At 45.9% G+C, this 18,913-nt stretch overlaps 1 protein-coding gene across 5 annotated transcripts in view; it reads right to left on the bottom strand.

The window, feature by feature from the left end:
- PLCB4 (phospholipase C beta 4) overlaps positions 1–18,913 on the bottom strand; it is a 1,018,018-nt gene that overhangs the window by 220,482 nt on the left and 778,623 nt on the right. For all 5 annotated transcript variants that reach the window (XM_085612653.1, XM_085612654.1, XM_085612650.1 and 2 more), the window contains 2 exons: positions 3,389–3,473; positions 3,031–3,155 (listed from right to left, as the gene is read on the bottom strand). In XM_085612653.1, coding sequence (XP_085468779.1) covers positions 3,031–3,155; positions 3,389–3,473 — 210 coding nt within the window. The remainder of the gene's footprint in view (positions 1–3,030; positions 3,156–3,388; positions 3,474–18,913) is intronic.

Below are 18,913 nucleotides of genomic sequence, written 5' to 3'. Positions count from 1 at the left end.
GCATGTCTGAGAAGAAGTTGAACAGGAGTATGTCTTGATAATTTTAAAAGTGCATATGTAAATTTTGGCAGCGCAATCATTTTAAAACCTAAACCCCTGCCAATCAATTAGGGTAGAATTGCCCCTATATCTACTTTGGTCTTCATGAGGCAAGAGAGGGGCAATGTTTAGGTCCCAAAAATGTTAGGATTTCTAAAAACATGTAAATCAAGTTACTGAAATTGGTCATGACCCCACAAAATTGTGTAAAGTTCGGAGAATCTGGATGTGACCCAGTGATCGGTACATTGGTGGACTTTGATCACTTGACTCGGAGACCAGGTGTCTCTGTGTATTTGCAGTAATTTAATCAGTCTCAGGATATATTGCTCTGGCTTATGGATGTATATGAGCAGGTCATCAGCATCCAATGGTGCGTTATATTCCTGACAATAGCACCACTGCAATTTCTAGATGGAACCCTAAAATCTGGGAATATTGTCTGAGCCACTCTGCCAGTGGCTCAATCACCAGGACAAAGACGAGTGGGGAGAGTGGGCAACACTGTTGGGTACCCTAGTCTATTGGCAAGTTGGGCAAGAACATCCCATTTATCCTAACCTGAGCCAAAGTGGGCGAGTTGACATCAGGCATATGGGCCAAAGATCCTTTTCTGAAGAACTTGAAACATAAAGGGCCAGTGTACTGTATCTAATGCCTTTTCAAAGTCTACTAGGACCAAGCCTGAGGCTCAGTTTAACTCTTCTGGCCACGTCAGAACAATATGAAGCTGAAAAAGGCAATGTTGTATATACTTCTATACAGTATACAGCCAATTTGATCTTTATGGATCAGTGGTCCTATCACTTTTGCTAGTCTAAGTGCAAGATTTTTCCAATAATTTTTATTTCAATATTAATCAGAGAGGTTGGATGGTGGGAGGAGCACTCCATGGCTGGTTTGTCGGACTCCCGGATTATTGGTATTATGGCACCTCGGAGGTCAAGGGGTATTGTGCCTGTTTGAAATGACATTTCATAGCGAACAGATGAGGGTTGGCCAGTGATGCATATTTCTTAAAAGGCCTAGGGGGAATCCCTTTGGGCCAGATATTTTGCCCATCCGCAGGTCAGTAACGACCTCCTGAATCTCCTCCAGGGCGATTGGGACGCTTGATCCAAGTTTATGTTCATGAGGAAATGGGCACATCACCTTTTAATTATTTCATTTTCTACCTCCAGCTGCTGATAGTAATTAGCAAAAAATTCTGTTATGGAACTTGTGTTCACATGTAGGCCCTGCCTCGATGGGTTCTGTGGTGGCAGGGAATATTCTTGTCTCTAGCTTGCGATTTGTAAAACAGAAATCTTACTCGACTTTTCCGAAGTTGAGTAAGATAGGATTACTATACCTTACAATACCATCACTTTAACCATTGTTTTTTGCAGGATATATGTATATAATATATGTATAGATATATATATGTGTGTGTGTATGTGTGTCTCTCTCTATATATATATGTATCGTGAACAAGGCAGCTGAGACTGCTGAAACGCGTAGAAGTTTATCATCTAAAAATAAAGATCCGAGTGATTCAACCCTTCTGGGGTGCTGGACGATTATTTCCTATATACCAAGGAGAATCTTATTTTAAAAAAATATATATATATATGAATAGAATAGGGAGGGAGACAGACAGAGAGAGAGAGAGAGGTGTGTGTGTATATTTATAAATATGTATTTATATGCTTCTATTTATAAGTATATATATTTATAAGCTTGAAAGGCTACTGTCTTGACTTATACTGGGTTCTCCCTTGTGTCTGGATAAAGCTGTACCTCTCAGTTGAGCTCTATTTAGAGCGAAACATGTCTCAGGGGTTGCTTTTATTAATTCTGTGTTGCCTTGGATGGCCTTTTACCAACCAAGCTGTAATACAGTGCCTGGAGTGATAAAAGGCATTTGTCAATTTTCAGCTTGCCGTGGATGGCAGTGTGCTAATCCTATGACTTTGATATAAAAATGACAAAAGGCTTTGTGACTTTTTAGCTCGGTGTGGATGGCATTGTGCAAATCATATGCTTAAAAACTATGCTTGAGAAACAGACATTTGAGGTGAGCAGATTCAGAGAGTGGGTGGTGGTGTAGGGTGCTTCATTTGAAGAAGCTGCTCTCCACCCAAACTTGGGAACTACCGAAATGTTCCTGCTTCCTCTTTTGCATAATTTACACAGCACTCCAAGCCTGAAAGGCTATAAAAATCAGACTTCCCGCCTTACCTGAGAAGTACTACTAATATGAAGTACAACGATGTAAAGGTACACAAGATGTATTGACTCCCGATGCAATGTCATGCAGGCTAACAACATACAGCCTTTTACAGAATCCTGCTTTTTTTATAATAATGAGGCAGGGTTCCTTTTGTGAATTATACAAAACTCCACAGAATGCCTAACTCGTGTTGTTTGATTGCACTCATCTCGCTTAAGGGCAATATTGGTTGCAAGCCACGGATACATTGCACTGCAATTCAGAAAGAGGGGTGATGCGAAGGGCGCATTACGAGTCTGAAATACATTTCCAACTCGCAGATTGTCTTTGGTGCATTACGGCGAATGGCTTTTCGGCTGCAAAGAATGTTTTTTTTACAAATAGCAGACTTTGCGACTGTCAAACAATTTTAATATATCAGGCCCTAAGATATCTCAGACTTCAACCTAGTGCTACATGGCAAGGAATAGCAGCTTAACATAGACATTCACAGCAAGCCATGCCCGCCGTTTCGTCTGTCAAATGAAAGGCAAATTCTTTTTGCGACCAAATTCCTATGTTGGCATCACTTGCAGCACAAGAACTGTCGCATGTGACGTTCCATGTGTGTTTTAGGCTCATGTTTTCTGCTTCTATGATCCCACACTCATCTGGCGTTTTGCCATATGCCTTACTCTTCCACAAAAATTGCCAAAAGCAAATAAATGACATCTGCTAGAGCAGTAGGGATGAAGCCTTTCTGGGGAACGCAAGCTCTGCGAGTGGACGGCATCGTGTACCTGGGGTCTGAAAGTTCAGCGAGACCATCTGGCAGCCAGCGTTCCAGAAAATCTGAGGCATGTAATTACTGGAATCCACTCGGCCTCCCTTGGGGTATATCCGACTCATTTGGCGTTTGTTATAGCTGTGTTGCTCATTAAGGAAAACGAAATCACAATGGTCTATAGCGCCCTTACGCATGGCGCGTGCTCCCCTCTCAGACCCATCCTGAGCCGCGCGCTCCCCTCTCTACGCCATCTTGTGATGCGTATTCATGGCGCCCGTTCGATTAGCTTGCTCAAAGATGTCCGCACTCGCCCGCACGGTACCCACTTCAAGCTCACACAATAGCATCATGGCGCTTTCATCTAAGGATACTTCACGAACTCAATCGCGTGCGTCTTCAAATAGCCCAATCCGACGGACTCATTAAATGAGGACATGTTGTAATGAATGTTGCGCTCTACAAAAGAAAGAAAAGAAAAACATGTTTAAAACATTATGCAAAAAGTCTACGATGCAAATAAGGTAATCTGGAATTAAAGATGCACCGTCAAAATCGAAACGTCTATATTGGCGCAAATTAAGTCTCCCCAAAACGGTTTACCAACAAATAGTAACTATCTTCCATTTTTTACATTGCTGTTTTAAAACATTTCTTGACTGCAAAAAACATATTTCTTGTTGTTCATTATAAACGCTGGCTTTTTTATATACTGGTACAAAGAGGTCTTATAATTGAGGTGCCGGTAAATGAGGTTTCTTGTCCTGTATAATGAACTGCAGAGAATCCTGCAGACCCAGGGCAATGGGCTTATCAAAAAACACAATATCGTGATCACATTTAAATGCACCACATAATTAAAACATCCAGGCAAACTGTGTGCCTTTGTGACAATTACATGAGTCACAGCGCCACATTGTAATGAAACAAGCAAAAACAACCTTATCAACATATTCTGGGCACTGCATCAGCTCACGAGGCAATAAAGAACATAGCACGGCAAGCCACCACACTGCTGGCGTTGCAGCGCCTCCATGTGGCAGACTTGATTAGGACTAGAAAATAATGTGATGTAAAATGTTAACGCATCTTCTTGCACGAGTCTGGGCAGCCTTAGGGTCTGTCTTCTAACCATTTGCACTTCCTCAAATGTCTCCGCCCCTCTTAAGTGCCATATTTTGATTCTCCCTCTCACAAGCAGAGGAAATGCACAGAAATGTGCTCATATATGGGAGGACAAGATAACTTACTTTTCCACCTGTGACTGTTTGAATTTGTGTCCTAGTTCCCCAGTGCTGTGATTAGGTCTGTAGAGGCAAGCCCCCAGCCCCACCATAGCTTCCTGTTTTTTTTTAAGTTTAAAAGGTAAAATACGCCCTCAGAGGCTAAGCAGAGTGTGTTTAAAATACTATTTCCTCTGCATTATGATTTAAACTGTGTTGTGAAAAGTGCAGTTTTTTTCTACCTGTGACTGTTTGAATTTGTGTTGTAGTTTCCTCTCTACTATGCTTAGGCCTACAAGGGCAAATCTCCAGCCCATACTACCCACCCCCCCATTTTATTTTGATTTTGAAAGTTAAAAAGCCAAAGTATACCCTCAGAGGATAAGCAGAGTGTGCTTGAAAGACTACTTCATCTGCTTATGGTTAAAACTGTGTTGTGAAAACTGCTGTTTTTTCCACCAGTGACTGTTTAAATTTGTGTCCTAGTTTCCCCTGTACTGTGCTTAGGTCTGAAGGGGCAAGCCACTAGCCCATAGCCTCCATGCCCCCAATATTTTGATTTTATAGTTAAAATGGCAAGGTACACCCTCAAAGGCTAAGCAGAGTGTGATACTACTTCATCTGCTTTATGGTTTAAACTCTGTTTGGAAAGTATATGTAGCACTTGTTTTTAGCTATAAAAAGTGATTTGTTTAAAGTGCATGAAAGCAGTATATTAAGTAGCTTAGATTTGGACCTTACCTCCAGGGTTAAAACCTGGACCTGCCAAATATGGATTGAGTCTGTCTGTCTCCAAGGAGACTCTGGTCTTTAGGAGCAGTTTTCCTGCCCCCGGGCCATCAGCCTGTGCTTAAGGTCACCTTCCCCTTATATAAGTTTCCTATTGGTTGTTACATCTGTGGACTGATTGGTTCTTATATCTGAAGTTCCTATTGGACTTAGGGTTAGGGTTTTGATTGGCTGATAGGTTTAGGATTCTGATTGGTTCCCGAGGATAGGTTTTCTATTGGACTTAGGGCTCTGATTGGCTGATAAGTTTGGGATTCTGATTGGCTCCTGAGGCTAGGTTTTCTATTGGACTTAGGGCTCAGGGTTCTGATTGGTTGCAAGGACTAGGGCTGTGATTGGTTATACGGACCTGGTCTCCTATAGGTCCTAGGGCTTAGGGAAAGGGTTCTGATTAGTTAGGACTAGGCTTTCCATTCGCTGAAGGTGTCACCTGATCACTAAGAATATTTAAACTTAGGGCTCAGGGCATCTCAGCCCAGGCGTTGAGGCGAAGGGCAGAGAGGACAAGAGCAATTGCCAGTTTGGGCCTGTTCAGGACAGGTCAGGCCTAGGGACAGAAATACTACCCATTTTTCCATCCACAAGTACCAACCTTAACTCATTCACAAACATATTAACACACTCACACCAAACGCACTCAACTCATGTACTACAAGCAAATCCTAACCACATTTTATTGTATTAAAAAACGCTACAAAACCCCACAACCCACAAATATATACTCTTCTACCCCACCTGCCACACACGGCACCTTCACTCTCCCACAAAACACCACTCTGTCCTATACCACTAACAAAACCGCACATCACAAAGCCACATTATAAATAACTTTAATCCAGCAAGACACACATTGCCTGTTCATACAAAAGACCCGCTCTACCCTCTACTTGCCCCCTAACAGACCTTTTTCTGTCACCACCAAACCCATATTCAGCCCTACATAATTTCATCAACCAACACCATACACCTCTTTTTACCAAAAACACACAACAAAACAACCCTCATACTCCACTCCACCACACATATTACCTCTTCCAGCTATCAAATCTAACACTTCCAAACAGGATTCTGTCCAGAAAGAGCCACAGAATCTGCCCTCATTACCATCTAGGATGACCTTAAAAACACACCTTAGACTGCAACGGGGTTGCTGAACTACTCTTGTATCTCTCTGCTGCCTTGGATACAGCTGACCATGACACTCTAATCCAAAGACTCTACGAAGCCGGCATAGAGGGGACTGCCCTTGACTGGATCACATCTTACCTTCAAAACAGACAAATGTCATCCATTCTCTACCTTTCTCATCCAAACTGTACTTTTCAAACTGAATGCTTCCAAAACAGAAATGCTCATATGTGGTGATTGAAAACATTATGACCCACTTTGCGCCTGGCCTGACGATCTCAGAGCGCCTCCCAAAATATCTAAGAAAATAAGAATCCTTGGAATTACCATGAACTCCAAGTTATCAATGAATGCCCAAGTGGACAAATTAGCAAGATCAAGCTTCATTGCTATGAAAACTCTGTGACGCATCTTCCCCCACCTAGGATTACCACACAAAGTACAAGCCAATATCTCGTTTGTACTGTCTATTCTTGATTAAGCCAATGGCCTATACCATGGATCATCTTTATCAACTATGAAAACTTCAACAGATTCAGATCTCTGCTGCCATACTACTCCCACATGTAAAGCCACAAGCACACATCTCCCCTGCCTTGAGGGCCATACATTGGTTACCAGTTGCCAGAAGATCCACATTCAAGCTGCTTTGTATCACTCACAAAGCAATACATGGAACTGGACCACTTTTCCTCAGGAATAAAATCACCAAATACATCCAACAAAGGAACCGCTGCTCCAGAGTGGCACCTCGCCTCAAAATCCCACCATACAAGTAAACAAACATAGGTGGCATATCTTTCTCTGTTCAAGCAGCCAAACTATGGCATTCATTACCCCCGAATATAAGATCCACAGATAACTATCTTATCTTCAGAAGACTATTCAAGAGTTGGCTCTTTCCTACATAACCACCATACTCAAACACAAATGTACAGCATATCCCAATGTGAATATAAACATTTACTTTGATTACATGTATGCATGCAGATATGTGTATTTATTAATATAAATATGTATAATACTATGTACTTATGTATCTATATATTTATTACTTTACTCCTACAGTAAAAAAATAACTTTGACTCTCTCAAAAGCTCTACCCTGTATTTCACCCTATACCTCTCTCAATATATCCTCTACCCCCACTCTCCGACTCATCCCAAACCTCATTCTATTACTATGATCTCCAAAATAACCCTTCATAGCTGCTTCCCTCCCCTATCCCTCCTTGGATCACCCCAAACCTCATTTAATACTATGATCTCCCAAATAACCCTTCTAAATTCTTCCCTCACCTATCTCTCCTTTGACTCACCCTGAAACTCATTTTACTACTATGATCTCCCTAATCAATTTCTAGAGATTCTTCCCTCTCTCCTTATGCTCATCCCAAACCTCATTTTACTACTATGATCTCCCAATAAACACTTTCCAGACACTTCCCTCTTGTATCCCCCATTATCCTTTTCAATCTAACTAACAGACTCTCATGTCCACTGCTCAAATAACTAACATTCCCCTGAACTAATCCACCACTAATCCTTTTTGGGTTCTGAAGTAGCATGCTACTCACTTAAAAGTGCTTTGACCCCTCATCAGGGGTAGTATGCACTACAGAAATACAATTACAATTATCCTTCTAATATTTGGGAACACATATTTACAGATGTCTTTACCATGCAGTGGCGTAGCAAAGGTTAGATGGGCCCTAATTCAAGAATAGAAAATTACACTATCATCCAGGGTCGGTGATAGAAGACAAGGGGCTGCCCTAATGGTAGCTGCAGGTCTCCAAGTTCTTCATTTTACCTGCCTTTCCCTCTCACCTTCCTAACTCCTTCCCTCCTTATCTCTGGCCTCGGTTCACCGTCTCACGTGCTTATTGCTTCCTTTGTCTCTCCAAACCTTGCCTATCACTTGTCCTTATCCCCGTCCCCCTTTCATTGATATTTTTCTTCTCACTCCTCTTAAATACTCTGATTTCCTTGTCTTCTATTTTACTCTATTGCCCAATTCTCCTGTATCCTAACTCAACTCTCCCCAAGCCCGTCTTAATCTACCTTTTTCCTCTACGTTTCCTCTCTTTCACTCACATTTATATCATGTATTTGCTTCTCTGCTCCTTCATCTCTTACCCTTGTTCATTCCTTGGTGTCCTTATTTATGTTCCATTTCTCTTCCTCTCCCCTATCCCCTATCCCATTTGCTTGCCCTTACCTCCGTCTCCCTTTTTGTCACTTTTTCCTCTGCTTTCTTCTTTCGGTCATTTCTTTCATTAATTACTTCTATCATCACAGTTCCTCCCTTATCCTCTATACTCTTTCCTTATCACTCCACCACACTCCCCTTCACCAAGGTAAACAGTACCAATGTAAGCTCTGTGTGTAAATCATTCAAAGCGTGTGGCCTTTAATCTAACTTGAGCTGCTGCAGGGCAGGCTGAACCCTTTTTCCCTACCAGGGGCCTTGGTACCTCTGTAATAGCTGCACCACTTACATCTCCGTCCTTGAAGTTACCATAGTATCTTCAAAGAGGGAGACCAACATTTCAGTCCTATTGTGTATGCAAGCAAAACAACTGATGCTCAGTAGCGGATGTAGGATGTTAAAAGTCCAGCAACTTCCACATATAGTAAGTATGGTCGGATCAACTTTTAGTCTGTGGAACTGTGCCAGTTTTATGAACAGAGCAGAGTAAGAAGATTGTTTAGAGTTTGGCAGAAAGAGTACAACACTGTGCATCAATCTGATGGTCCACCTCCTCTATTCAGAGTGAGGCAGACTGCCATGATTCCACCACCGTTGCCTCTGCTGACTTTCCCGACTGAAATCTTATGCTGACAACCCAATGGACAGTGAGTTCAGTGTAAGTACAGCAGACTGTCCCCTCTAAAAAGGAAATGCCTGGTGGTCCTGAAGTGAAAAAAAAAGAAAAATTACCCCCCCCCCCCCCCCGGGAGACTTGTCAGAGTTATTCATATTTTGTTTTACAAAAAGAAACACCTGTTTTGGGAGTTTGTCTTTCTAACAAAACATTTTGTGAGTGGCTACCTGAACCATGGCTGCCACTCAGCAAACTTCTCGTGCCTTCAGAAGGGTCGCTATTGTGGTGGCTCCTTTCAGGGCTCAGAGATGTTTGCCAGGCCAGTGGAGATCTCTAAATATGGCATGCAGTGCCCACCAGGGTGGCAGAGATAGTGACTTCTGCCATCCTAGCGGATGGCACGCCACCCTGAAAACTCTAAATGAGGGCTAATGTATCAGGTAATTTGTGATGGGAATGTTTGAAGGCACAGTAATCTTTGCCAGGCTAGTGGAGATCTCTAAATATGGCATGCAGTGCCCACCAGGGTGGCAGAGATAGTGACTTCTGCCATCCTAGTGGATGGCACGCCACCCAGAAAACTCTAAATGAGGGCCAATGTATCAGGTAATTTGTGATGGGAACGTTTGAAGGCACAGTGATCTTTGCCATGCTAGTGGAGATCTCTAATTATGAAAGGCAGCGGCCTGCCAAGGTGGCAGAAGTAGTAATTTGTGCCAGCCTGGGGGGCAGCGGGCCTCCCTGAAAACGCTAAATGAGGGCCAATGTCTGAGGTAGTTTGTGATAGGAACACTTGTGTATGTTTTACTTTAGATTCAACACTTGCATATCATCTGAAAAAATTCGTTCAATGCAGTCATGCCAATGGTTAATCTGTAAAAAACACATAAGTGAGGAACCTACGGTCAGTGGTGCCAAATGATAGGGATGTCAAATAACAACGTTTTTTGAGCTTGTGTCCAACTCATGCCTCTGTCTAGACGCTTCCTCCTCCTGTTTCTTTGTGCCACTCCAGCAGGGTCTTTTTCATTCCTGCTTTCTCCCATTGGCATTGTGCTATCTTTCTCTTCCCCAAGCCCAATGTCTGTCACTTAGGCTGGATCAAAGTAGGATGAGGAAAAATAGGTACCCGTTCCCAAAAAAAGAGTGCTGGTGCCTACCACCTGCCACCACCAGCAGAAAATAGGCACAGAAGTATACACAAATGTGCCCAAAACACTTATAATAATGATATATGCATATAGCATGATTGTGTTAATATCTACTGACAAAAACCTTCATGTGGCATGGTTCTAAAAGAAGCAGATTGTCTTCTCAATGGGAAGTAGCAGAAATGATACAACTCAGGTCAGAGTAACAACTTTAGTCAGTTTGTACATTCAATAAAAGTATGTCTTCAATTTTTGGTAAGACTTATTTAGAAGACTTGAATCTCTGCAAATTAATTGCAGAGTGTTTGCAATGTCCACTTTGAAGGGCTTTGTGCTTTAACAACATGTTTCAGTAATGTGTACAGAAGCAACTCCTGGACACAAAGCTGAGAAAAATCCTCATATCTAAAAGGACTGTTATACTACATTTTAGTAGAGCAGGCTGAAGGAAAAACTTTTAAAGGCAAAGTCACGCAAAAATCAAAAACATCCAGGGGATGAGACATTATGTACAAGGAGATCACTGCTCATGCAGCAAGCACTAGCAATGCAGGTATGTTGTCCGCGGATGGCACAGGGGAGCCAGTAGTGTGAGTAGATGGACACGGGCCAGCTTTAGACTGCTTTGATCCAGGGGTGGAGGCACATGGAGCAGCCAGTGACTCCTCAGACCTTGATCGGCAGAAGGGGGCTACCAGAAGACAGTTCAGGTCTGTCGGGAGTGACTAACCCAAGGGTAACAAGGGACTCTTTGAGTTAACGAGACTGGGGAGACTGCTTTGTGACAGTGTTTGGGTGAAGGAGGGTGCTGGCCTCGTCTGAGTCAGATCCCTGTAGTAGGAACCATTTCCAACTGTACTGAAGGAAAACATCATGAGTTGAGTAGGAATAATTTACCAACTTGCAAATTGGCAGACATGCAAGTTGGGCAATGTAGCTAAGATGTCTGAGGGTCCAGTAACAATGAAAATAGGTGTATTAACTCCACAGCCCGAGTTAGCTTTTTTTGTGCAGCTTATATTTTTATGCATTTTTAACAATGTGTAGAATGCATATGGATTTACTCTTACTTATTCACATATACACACCGACATAGTGCCGTTGCTTTTGAAATTATTTTCATGTAATGTGTAAAGGTGCCTTTTCCTGGCGTATGTTGATTAGGCCTCGATTCGGCCTCAACACCATCTTGTTTATAATGGTGGTCTTCTTCTGCACATTCACTTTTCATTATTTCTACTGCAAACAGTCAAGCGGAGTCAAGTGTATTTATTTCCATTGATGAAGTACTTTCAGTTCTCAAAGAAAACTTTCGAACATGGATGCAGTAAGGTTGCTGTTTCTCAAGTTCCTTCTACTAGCTCACTGTACTGCCTTCATTCACAATAGTTAATGTTGTTCTTGTAACTAGTTTGTCCTGCTATCGCTGGATGACATCAGCTTAGTGTGTGCAGAATCAATATTCATGCTGTGGGATAGTGCTGAAATGGTAAAGCAATATGATATTTAATGGAATTGTGCTATGAGTTGCTAAAAAGTGTAATTCTTTTGCTCACACCATGATGATTCTGCATAAACTAATGCTTTCCTATGCAAGAAAACTGTATATCAACCCACGATTTTTGGGGTGAGCCAGAAGATTTTCCGATGCCTCTAGGGATGCTGCCCAATTTCTTATTGATTTTGCTGCTATTTGAGAGTAAGGTTATTTCTTGATGATGCTCAAATTCCTATATTGTCCTATTACTGAGAGCCTTACTGGCTAAAATTCTATAGATATTTGTTCCCTATTATATTCTTATTGTACCTTTTAAATGTGTGTAATAAATCCTTTAAATGTCTAACTCTGCCCCAGAACTCACTCACTGAGTTTGTTCCTACCTAATCGATTTAATATTTGAGATGCTGAGTTGTGGCTTATCTCGTGACACATTGCATCACAAAATTGGGGTTGAACACCGCCGACCCATCCATCTATGGGCGCGCTATTAAAGTAATTTTTGGCATGTTAAAAAATATAGGGGTTACCCATGCCCACACAAGCATGGTTCTAAAGTGCTAGTCGGCTCTCCAACTGACCCCAGCCAGGGAACACTTACATGCAATATTGAAAAGGCCAGATTGTAAGAAGCCTTAAAGGCATCATAGGATTCTTAGGATACTCTCAACTTGGCACAGATTGAACATTTCAATGTGTGAAGCCGAGACCCCATATGAAAACTAAAATCGAAACTCAATGGGTTACAAAAGACTACCACACCACAAAGAAGAGAAGCCCATACTACCCTTTGAAACGTGTTATATGTTGGCACTGAACACAACCTGTATGCATTTATTGCAATCTAAATGTACTTCTTTTTGGAATTCTTGACTATGCAAAGTGGCAGTATTACACCTGATACATCCAGTTAAAACATCTTAGCTTTTTCTGTAAGTCAGGTTTACATGCAGACAAGGTTTCAGTGTCTGCAGGTAAAACCATGACCAGATTCACAAAGGCAGGATCCGAAGGAAGAACCATCAGCATGACGTCACAAGTATGGGAAGGCTTTATAAACAGGTGTTATGTTATATACGTTGAGAGGTGTGTTATGTGTTAATAGTCAACATATGTTGGGTATTTATGCACTGTGATTTATGTGTTGGAATCTTCCTCCGACATGTTTCTGCGTCTCTTGATGAGGGCTCCAGACTAGGCTCATTTGCACCTGAGCCTGGAGCAGTCATTAATAGAGGTGTCCTATGCAGTATTTGATGCCTTTGTTTCCCATTGAGTTATCCGCTTTTCTACACTTTGTGGACCCATCTTTCTTTGCAGCAGCAGGGTGATTCTGTACCACTGCAGTAGGCTGATTTTTTTTGTCGTGACAAAACCATGATGGGTGCGTTGAACGAAGGATTTTGTTGTTATTAATCATTCACGAGCACCTTGATAATATAATAAAAATGGAATAATGAAAACTCTAAATGACCAAGAGTGCCTCACTACTGGGCCTGTATCCATTTTTCTATTGAAACCTTTTTCCAGGAGGGTTATGGTGGAACAAATATGATGGGTGCAAGCAGAATTATGACAACGTAATCAATCAATCAATCAGTGACACTTATAGAGCGCGCTACATACCCGTAGGGTCTCAAGGCGCTGGGGGAGGGGGGGTGCCGCTACTGCTCGAACAGCCAGGTCTTCAGCTTCTTCCTGAAGGAGAGGTGGTCTTGGGTCAGGCGCAGGTCGGCCGGGAGGGAGTTCCAGGTCTTGGCGGCCAGGTAGGAGAAGGACCTTCCTCCTGTAGTCGCTCTTCGGATGCGGGGGACGGCGGCGAGGGCGTGGTTGGCTGATCGGAGGTGGCGTTTGGGAGCGTAGAAGTTGATCCGGCTGTTGAGGTAGCTCGGGCCTTGGTCGTGTAGGGCTTTGTGTGCGTGGGTGAGGAGGCAGAAGGTGATTCTTTTGTTGACGGGGAGCCAGTGAAGGTCTCTCAGATGTCCGGAGATGTGGCTGGTTCGTGGGATGTCGAGGATGAGTCGAGGATGAGTCTGGCTGAGGCGTTCTGGATCCGCTGGAGTCTCTTCTGGAGCTTGGCGGTGGTACCGGCGTAGAGGGCGTTGCCGTAGTCCAGTCGGCTGGTGACGAGGGCCTGGGTGACGGTCTTCCTGGTCTCGTTGGGGATCCACCAGAAGATCTTCCGTAGCATGCGTAGGATGTTGAAGCACGCCGAGGAGACGTTGTTGACTTGCCTGGTCATGGAGAGGGAGGAGTCCAGGATGAAGCCCAGGTTGCGTGCATGGTCTGTCGGTTTGGGTGCGGTGCCCAGGGCGGGAGGCCACCAGGAGTCGTCCCAGGTGGAGGGTGAAGAGCCCAGGATGAGGACCTCCGTCTTGTCAGAGTTCAGTTTCAGGCGGCTGGTCGTCATCCACTTGGCTACCTCTTTCATCCCTTCGTGTAGGTTGGCTCTGGCGGTGGCGGGGTCGTTGGTCAGGGAGAGGATCAGCTGGGTGTCGTCGGCGTAGGAGATTATGCTGAGGTTGTGTTGGCGTGCGATGGCCGCGAGGGGTCTCATGTAGACGTTGAAGAGGGTGGGGCTCAGAGAGGATCCTTGAGGGACGCCGCAGATGACTTTGGAGGCCTCTGACTTGTACGGTGGTAGGCGGACTCTCTGAGTTCTTCCGTCGAGGAAGGAGATGATCCATCCCAGCGCCTTGTCCTGGATTCCGATGTTGCTGAGGCGCTGTACTAGGGTGCGGTGGCAGACAGTGTCGAATGCCGTGGAGAGGTCTAGGAGGATGAGGGCCGCTGTTTCTCCGTTGTCCATCAGGGCTCGGATGTCATCGGTGGCGGCGATGAGGGCGGTCTCGGTGCTGTGATTGGCTCGGAAGCCGGACTGTGAGGGGTCGAGGTATCCATTCGTCTCGAGGAAGGCGGCCATCTGCTTGTTGACGGTCTTCTCGATGACTTTGGCTGGAAACGGGAGGAGCGAGATGGGGCGGTAGTTCTTGAGTTCGGTGGGGTCTGTTTTTTGAGTAGAGCGCTGAGTTCGGCGTGCTTCCAGCTCTCAGGGAAGGTGGCGGTGTCGAAGGATGTGTTGATGATGTCTCGCAGGTGGGGTGCGATGACAGCGTCGGCCTTGTTGAAGACGTGGTGAGGGCAGGGGTCGGTTGGTGATCCGGAGTGGATGGAGTTCATCGTGCGGATGGTGTCTTCGGTGCTGATCGGGGTCCAGGCGTGGAGGGTGGTGGTGGGGGGTGGTTGTTCGGTCATGGTGTGCGTTGGTTGGTTGTTGAAGCTGTTGTGTATGTCCGCGATCTTGTTGTGGAAGTATGAAGCGAGGGAGTTGCAGAGGTCTTGCGAAGGGGTGATGTCGTTGTTTCCTGCGCTGGGGTTGGATAGCTCTTTCACGATGTTGAAGAGTTCCTTGCTGTTGTGTGCGTTGTTGTCCAGCCGGTCCTTGAATGCAGTTTTCTTGGCGGCGCGGATCAGCTGGTGGTGCTTCCGAGTGGCCCGCTTGAGGGTGGTCCTGTTGTCCGGTGTAGGTTCCCTTCTCCAGACTTTCTCGAGGGCTCGGCAGTTCTTCTTGGAGCTCTTGAGTTCGTCGGTGAACCACGGGGCTTTCTTGCTGCCGGGTCGGATGGGCGGGGTCCTCAGCGGGGCGAGCTCGTCCGCACAGTTGCTGATCCACTTCGTGAGGTTGTCGGCGGCCTGGCTGGGGTTCGCTGAGCTGGCAGGAGGGTGCTGGCTCAGGGAGGTGGCGAGCTGGTCTGCTGTGATCTTGTTCCAGCTTCTGCGGGCGGCCTGTTGCTGGTGGTGGTGGGTCGTCGTTCTCTTGAAGGTGAAGTGGACGCAGCTGTGGTCCGTCCATTGAAGCTCTGTGGCGTGGCTGAAGTTGATGTCTGTGCTGGAGGAGAAGACTGCGTCGAGTGTGTGTCCGGCGAGGTGGGTGGGGGTGGACACCAGCTGCTTGAGTCCAAGATTGGCGAGGTTGTCGAGCAGGGTGCTGGTGTTGCGGTCGTTGTTGTTCTCCAGATGGAAGTTGAGGTCTCCCAGGAGGATGTAGTCAGCGGAGGGGAGGGCATGCGGGCTGACGAAGTCGGCGATGTCCTCGCTGAATGGGGTGCGTGGTCCCGGGGGTCGGTAGATCAGGGTGCCTCTGAGGGTGGTGTTCGGGTTGGTGTGGATCTGGAAATGCAGGTGTTCGGCGCTGGTCAGGGTGTTGTCGGTGCTGGTCGTGAGACGGATGGTGTTCCTGTGGATGATGGCGATGCCTCCTCCCATCTGGTTGGCGTTGCGGTCCCTCCGGACGATCTTGTAGCCCTCTGGGATGGCGATGGCGATGTCGGGAGCTGAAGAGGCGTTCATCCAGGTCTCCGTGAGGAAGGCAACGTCAGGGGCTGTGGCGTCTAGGAGGTTCCAGAGTTCGATGGCGTGTCTGTGGACGGAGCGGGTGTTGAGCAGGATGCACTTGAGGTGGTTGCTGCTGGTGTTTGACTTGGCGGGTGCTGGTGCGAGGCAGGTCCGGATGCAGGTGAATAGTGCCGATTTAGGTTACCACCCAAGTACAGCACCACCATCTAACCTTGTGCCTTGTAAAAAAACACAGCTTGGATTCGGTGCTTTTGCATGCAGAGATAAAACTTACAGGTGGCAAATTACCACAAAGTATACTAGCTTTTTCAACAGGTTTATGTGGCACCTTCGGGACACTCCTAGAGCAGGAGAAAGGTAGTAGACAGAGAAAGCCAGTGCATACAAGGGGTCCACCCATAGTCATACCAGTGCATACAGGGGTCCACCCACAGTCATACCAGTGCATACAAGGGGTCCACCCATGGTCATACCAGTACATACAAGGGGTCCACCCACAGTCCTACCAGTGCATACAAGGGGTCCACCCACGGTCATACCAGTACATACAAGGGGTCCACCCACAGTCCTACCAGTGCATACAGGGGTCCACCCACAGTCATACCAGTACATACAAGGGGTTCACCCACAGTCATACCAGTGCATACAAGGGGTCCACCCAGCCATACCAGTTCATACAAGGGGTCCACCCACAGTCATACCAGTGCATACAAGGGGTCCACCCACAGTCCTACCAGTGCATACAGGGGTCCACCCACAGTCATACCAGTACATACAAGGGGTCCACCCACAGTCCTACCAGTGCATACAGGGGTCCACCCACAGTCATACCAGTACATAAAAGGGGTCCACCCACAGTCATACCTGTGCATACAAGGGGTCCACCCACGGTCATACCAGTACATACAAGGGGTCCACCCACAGTCCTACCAGTGCATACAAGGGGTCCACCCAGGGTCATACCAGTACATACAAGGGGTCCACCCACAGTCATACCAGTGCATACAGGGGACCACCCACAGTCATACCAGTACATACAAGGGGTCCACCCACAGTCCTACCAGTGCATACAAGGGGTCCACCCACGGTCATACCAGTACATACAAGGGGTCCACCCACAGTCATACCAGTGCATACAGGGGACCACCCACAGTCATACCAGTACATACAAGGGGTCCACCCACAGTCCTACCAGTGCATACAAGGGGTCCACCCACGGTCATACCAGTACATACAAGGGGTCCACCCACAGTCATACCAGTGCATACAGGGGACCACCCACAGTCATACCAGTACATACAAGGGGTCCACCCACAGTCCTACCAGTGCATACAAGGGGACCACCCACAGTCCTACCAGTACATACAAGGGGTCCACCCACAGTCCTACCAGTGCCTACAAGGGGTCCACCCACAGTCATACCAGTGCATACAAGGGGTCCATCAAACAGTCATACCAGTGCATACAAGGGGTCCACCCACAGTCATACCAGTGCATACAAGGGGTCCATCCACAGTCATACCAGTGCATACAAGGGGTACACTAACAATCATACAGTGCATACGAGGTGTCCACCCACAGCCTTACTAGTGCATTCAAAGGTCCACCCATAGTCATACCAGTTCATACATGGGGTACACTCGCAGTCATACCAGTGCATACAAGGGGAACACTCACAAACATACCAGTGCATACAAGATATCCACCCACAGTCATGCTAGTGCATTCAAAGGTCCACCCACAGTCATACCAGTGCATAGAAGGTGTCCACCCACAGTTATACCAGTGCATACAAGGGGTTCACCCACAGTCATACCAAGGCATACAAGGGGTCCACCCAGGGTCATACCAGTACATACAAGGGGTCCACCCACAGTCATACCAGTGCATACAGGGGACCACCCACAGTCATACCAGTACATACAAGGGGTCCACCCACAGTCCTACCAGTGCATACAAGGGGTCCACCCAGGGTCATACCAGTACATACAAGGGGTCCACCCACAGTCATACCAGTGCATACAGGGGACCACCCACAGTCATACCAGTACATACAAGGGGTCCACCCACAGTCCTACCAGTGCATACAAGGGGTCCACCCACGGTCATACCAGTACATACAAGGGGTCCCCTGTGGGGCCTCCCGCCAGTCACAGGACATTTCCCGTGTGGCAGTTGCACATCTTGCCAACAAACGATGACCGTTAAGGAATTGGTTTTGTCTGACAATCTAACCTGGAAATTGAAACGTCACACGAATTGTAATTCTAAGAATTGCATTTATCTACTACAATGCCCTTGCGCTTTGTATTACATAGGGATGACGACAAGATCAATTAAGATACGCATCACAGAGCATAAAAGTAATATCAGATGCTCCAAGGAAACTACAAAATTATACTGTCACTTCAAGGATCTACATCACACAGCAGACTCCTTGAGATGGGTTGTCCTTGAATCACATCCAGGCATGCCACCACAATCCCTTCTAAGATTGGAACAAAGATGGGTCCATAAACTGTCTTCTGATACACGTGGTCTTAACGATGACATACCATGGGTCTCTCTAACTCATTGACATTTACACGACACTTATATGTCAATCCCTATCAGTTAGTTTAACCTAAGGGAGAAACACAATTTTCCCATGATCATACCCCACAACACTGAGTTTGAGAGTACTTTCCCTTGACACCTCTACTCCACTGCAATCGCACCCTCGAGTAGTATTCCATAAAGGGAGGGGTATCATCTGCTAACTCGTGACATTGATTGGGAAATTCTTGACTACCCTGCAACACTTCCCCGATACACACCATTAGGTTGGAATTAACTTACTTACAGTTCCTCTACCTTTCACGCCTCTCCTATGACATCATAACACCATATGTGTGATTCGAACCGGAGATTGATGCTCTGCAGCGCCC

The sequence above is a fragment of the Triturus cristatus genome, chromosome 6, assembly GCF_964204655.1.
Source record: "Triturus cristatus chromosome 6, aTriCri1.1, whole genome shotgun sequence".
NCBI lineage: Eukaryota > Metazoa > Chordata > Amphibia > Caudata > Salamandridae > Triturus > Triturus cristatus.
Note: the sequence above shows the minus strand (reverse complement) of the source record. Positions and strands in the feature narration are given on the sequence as shown.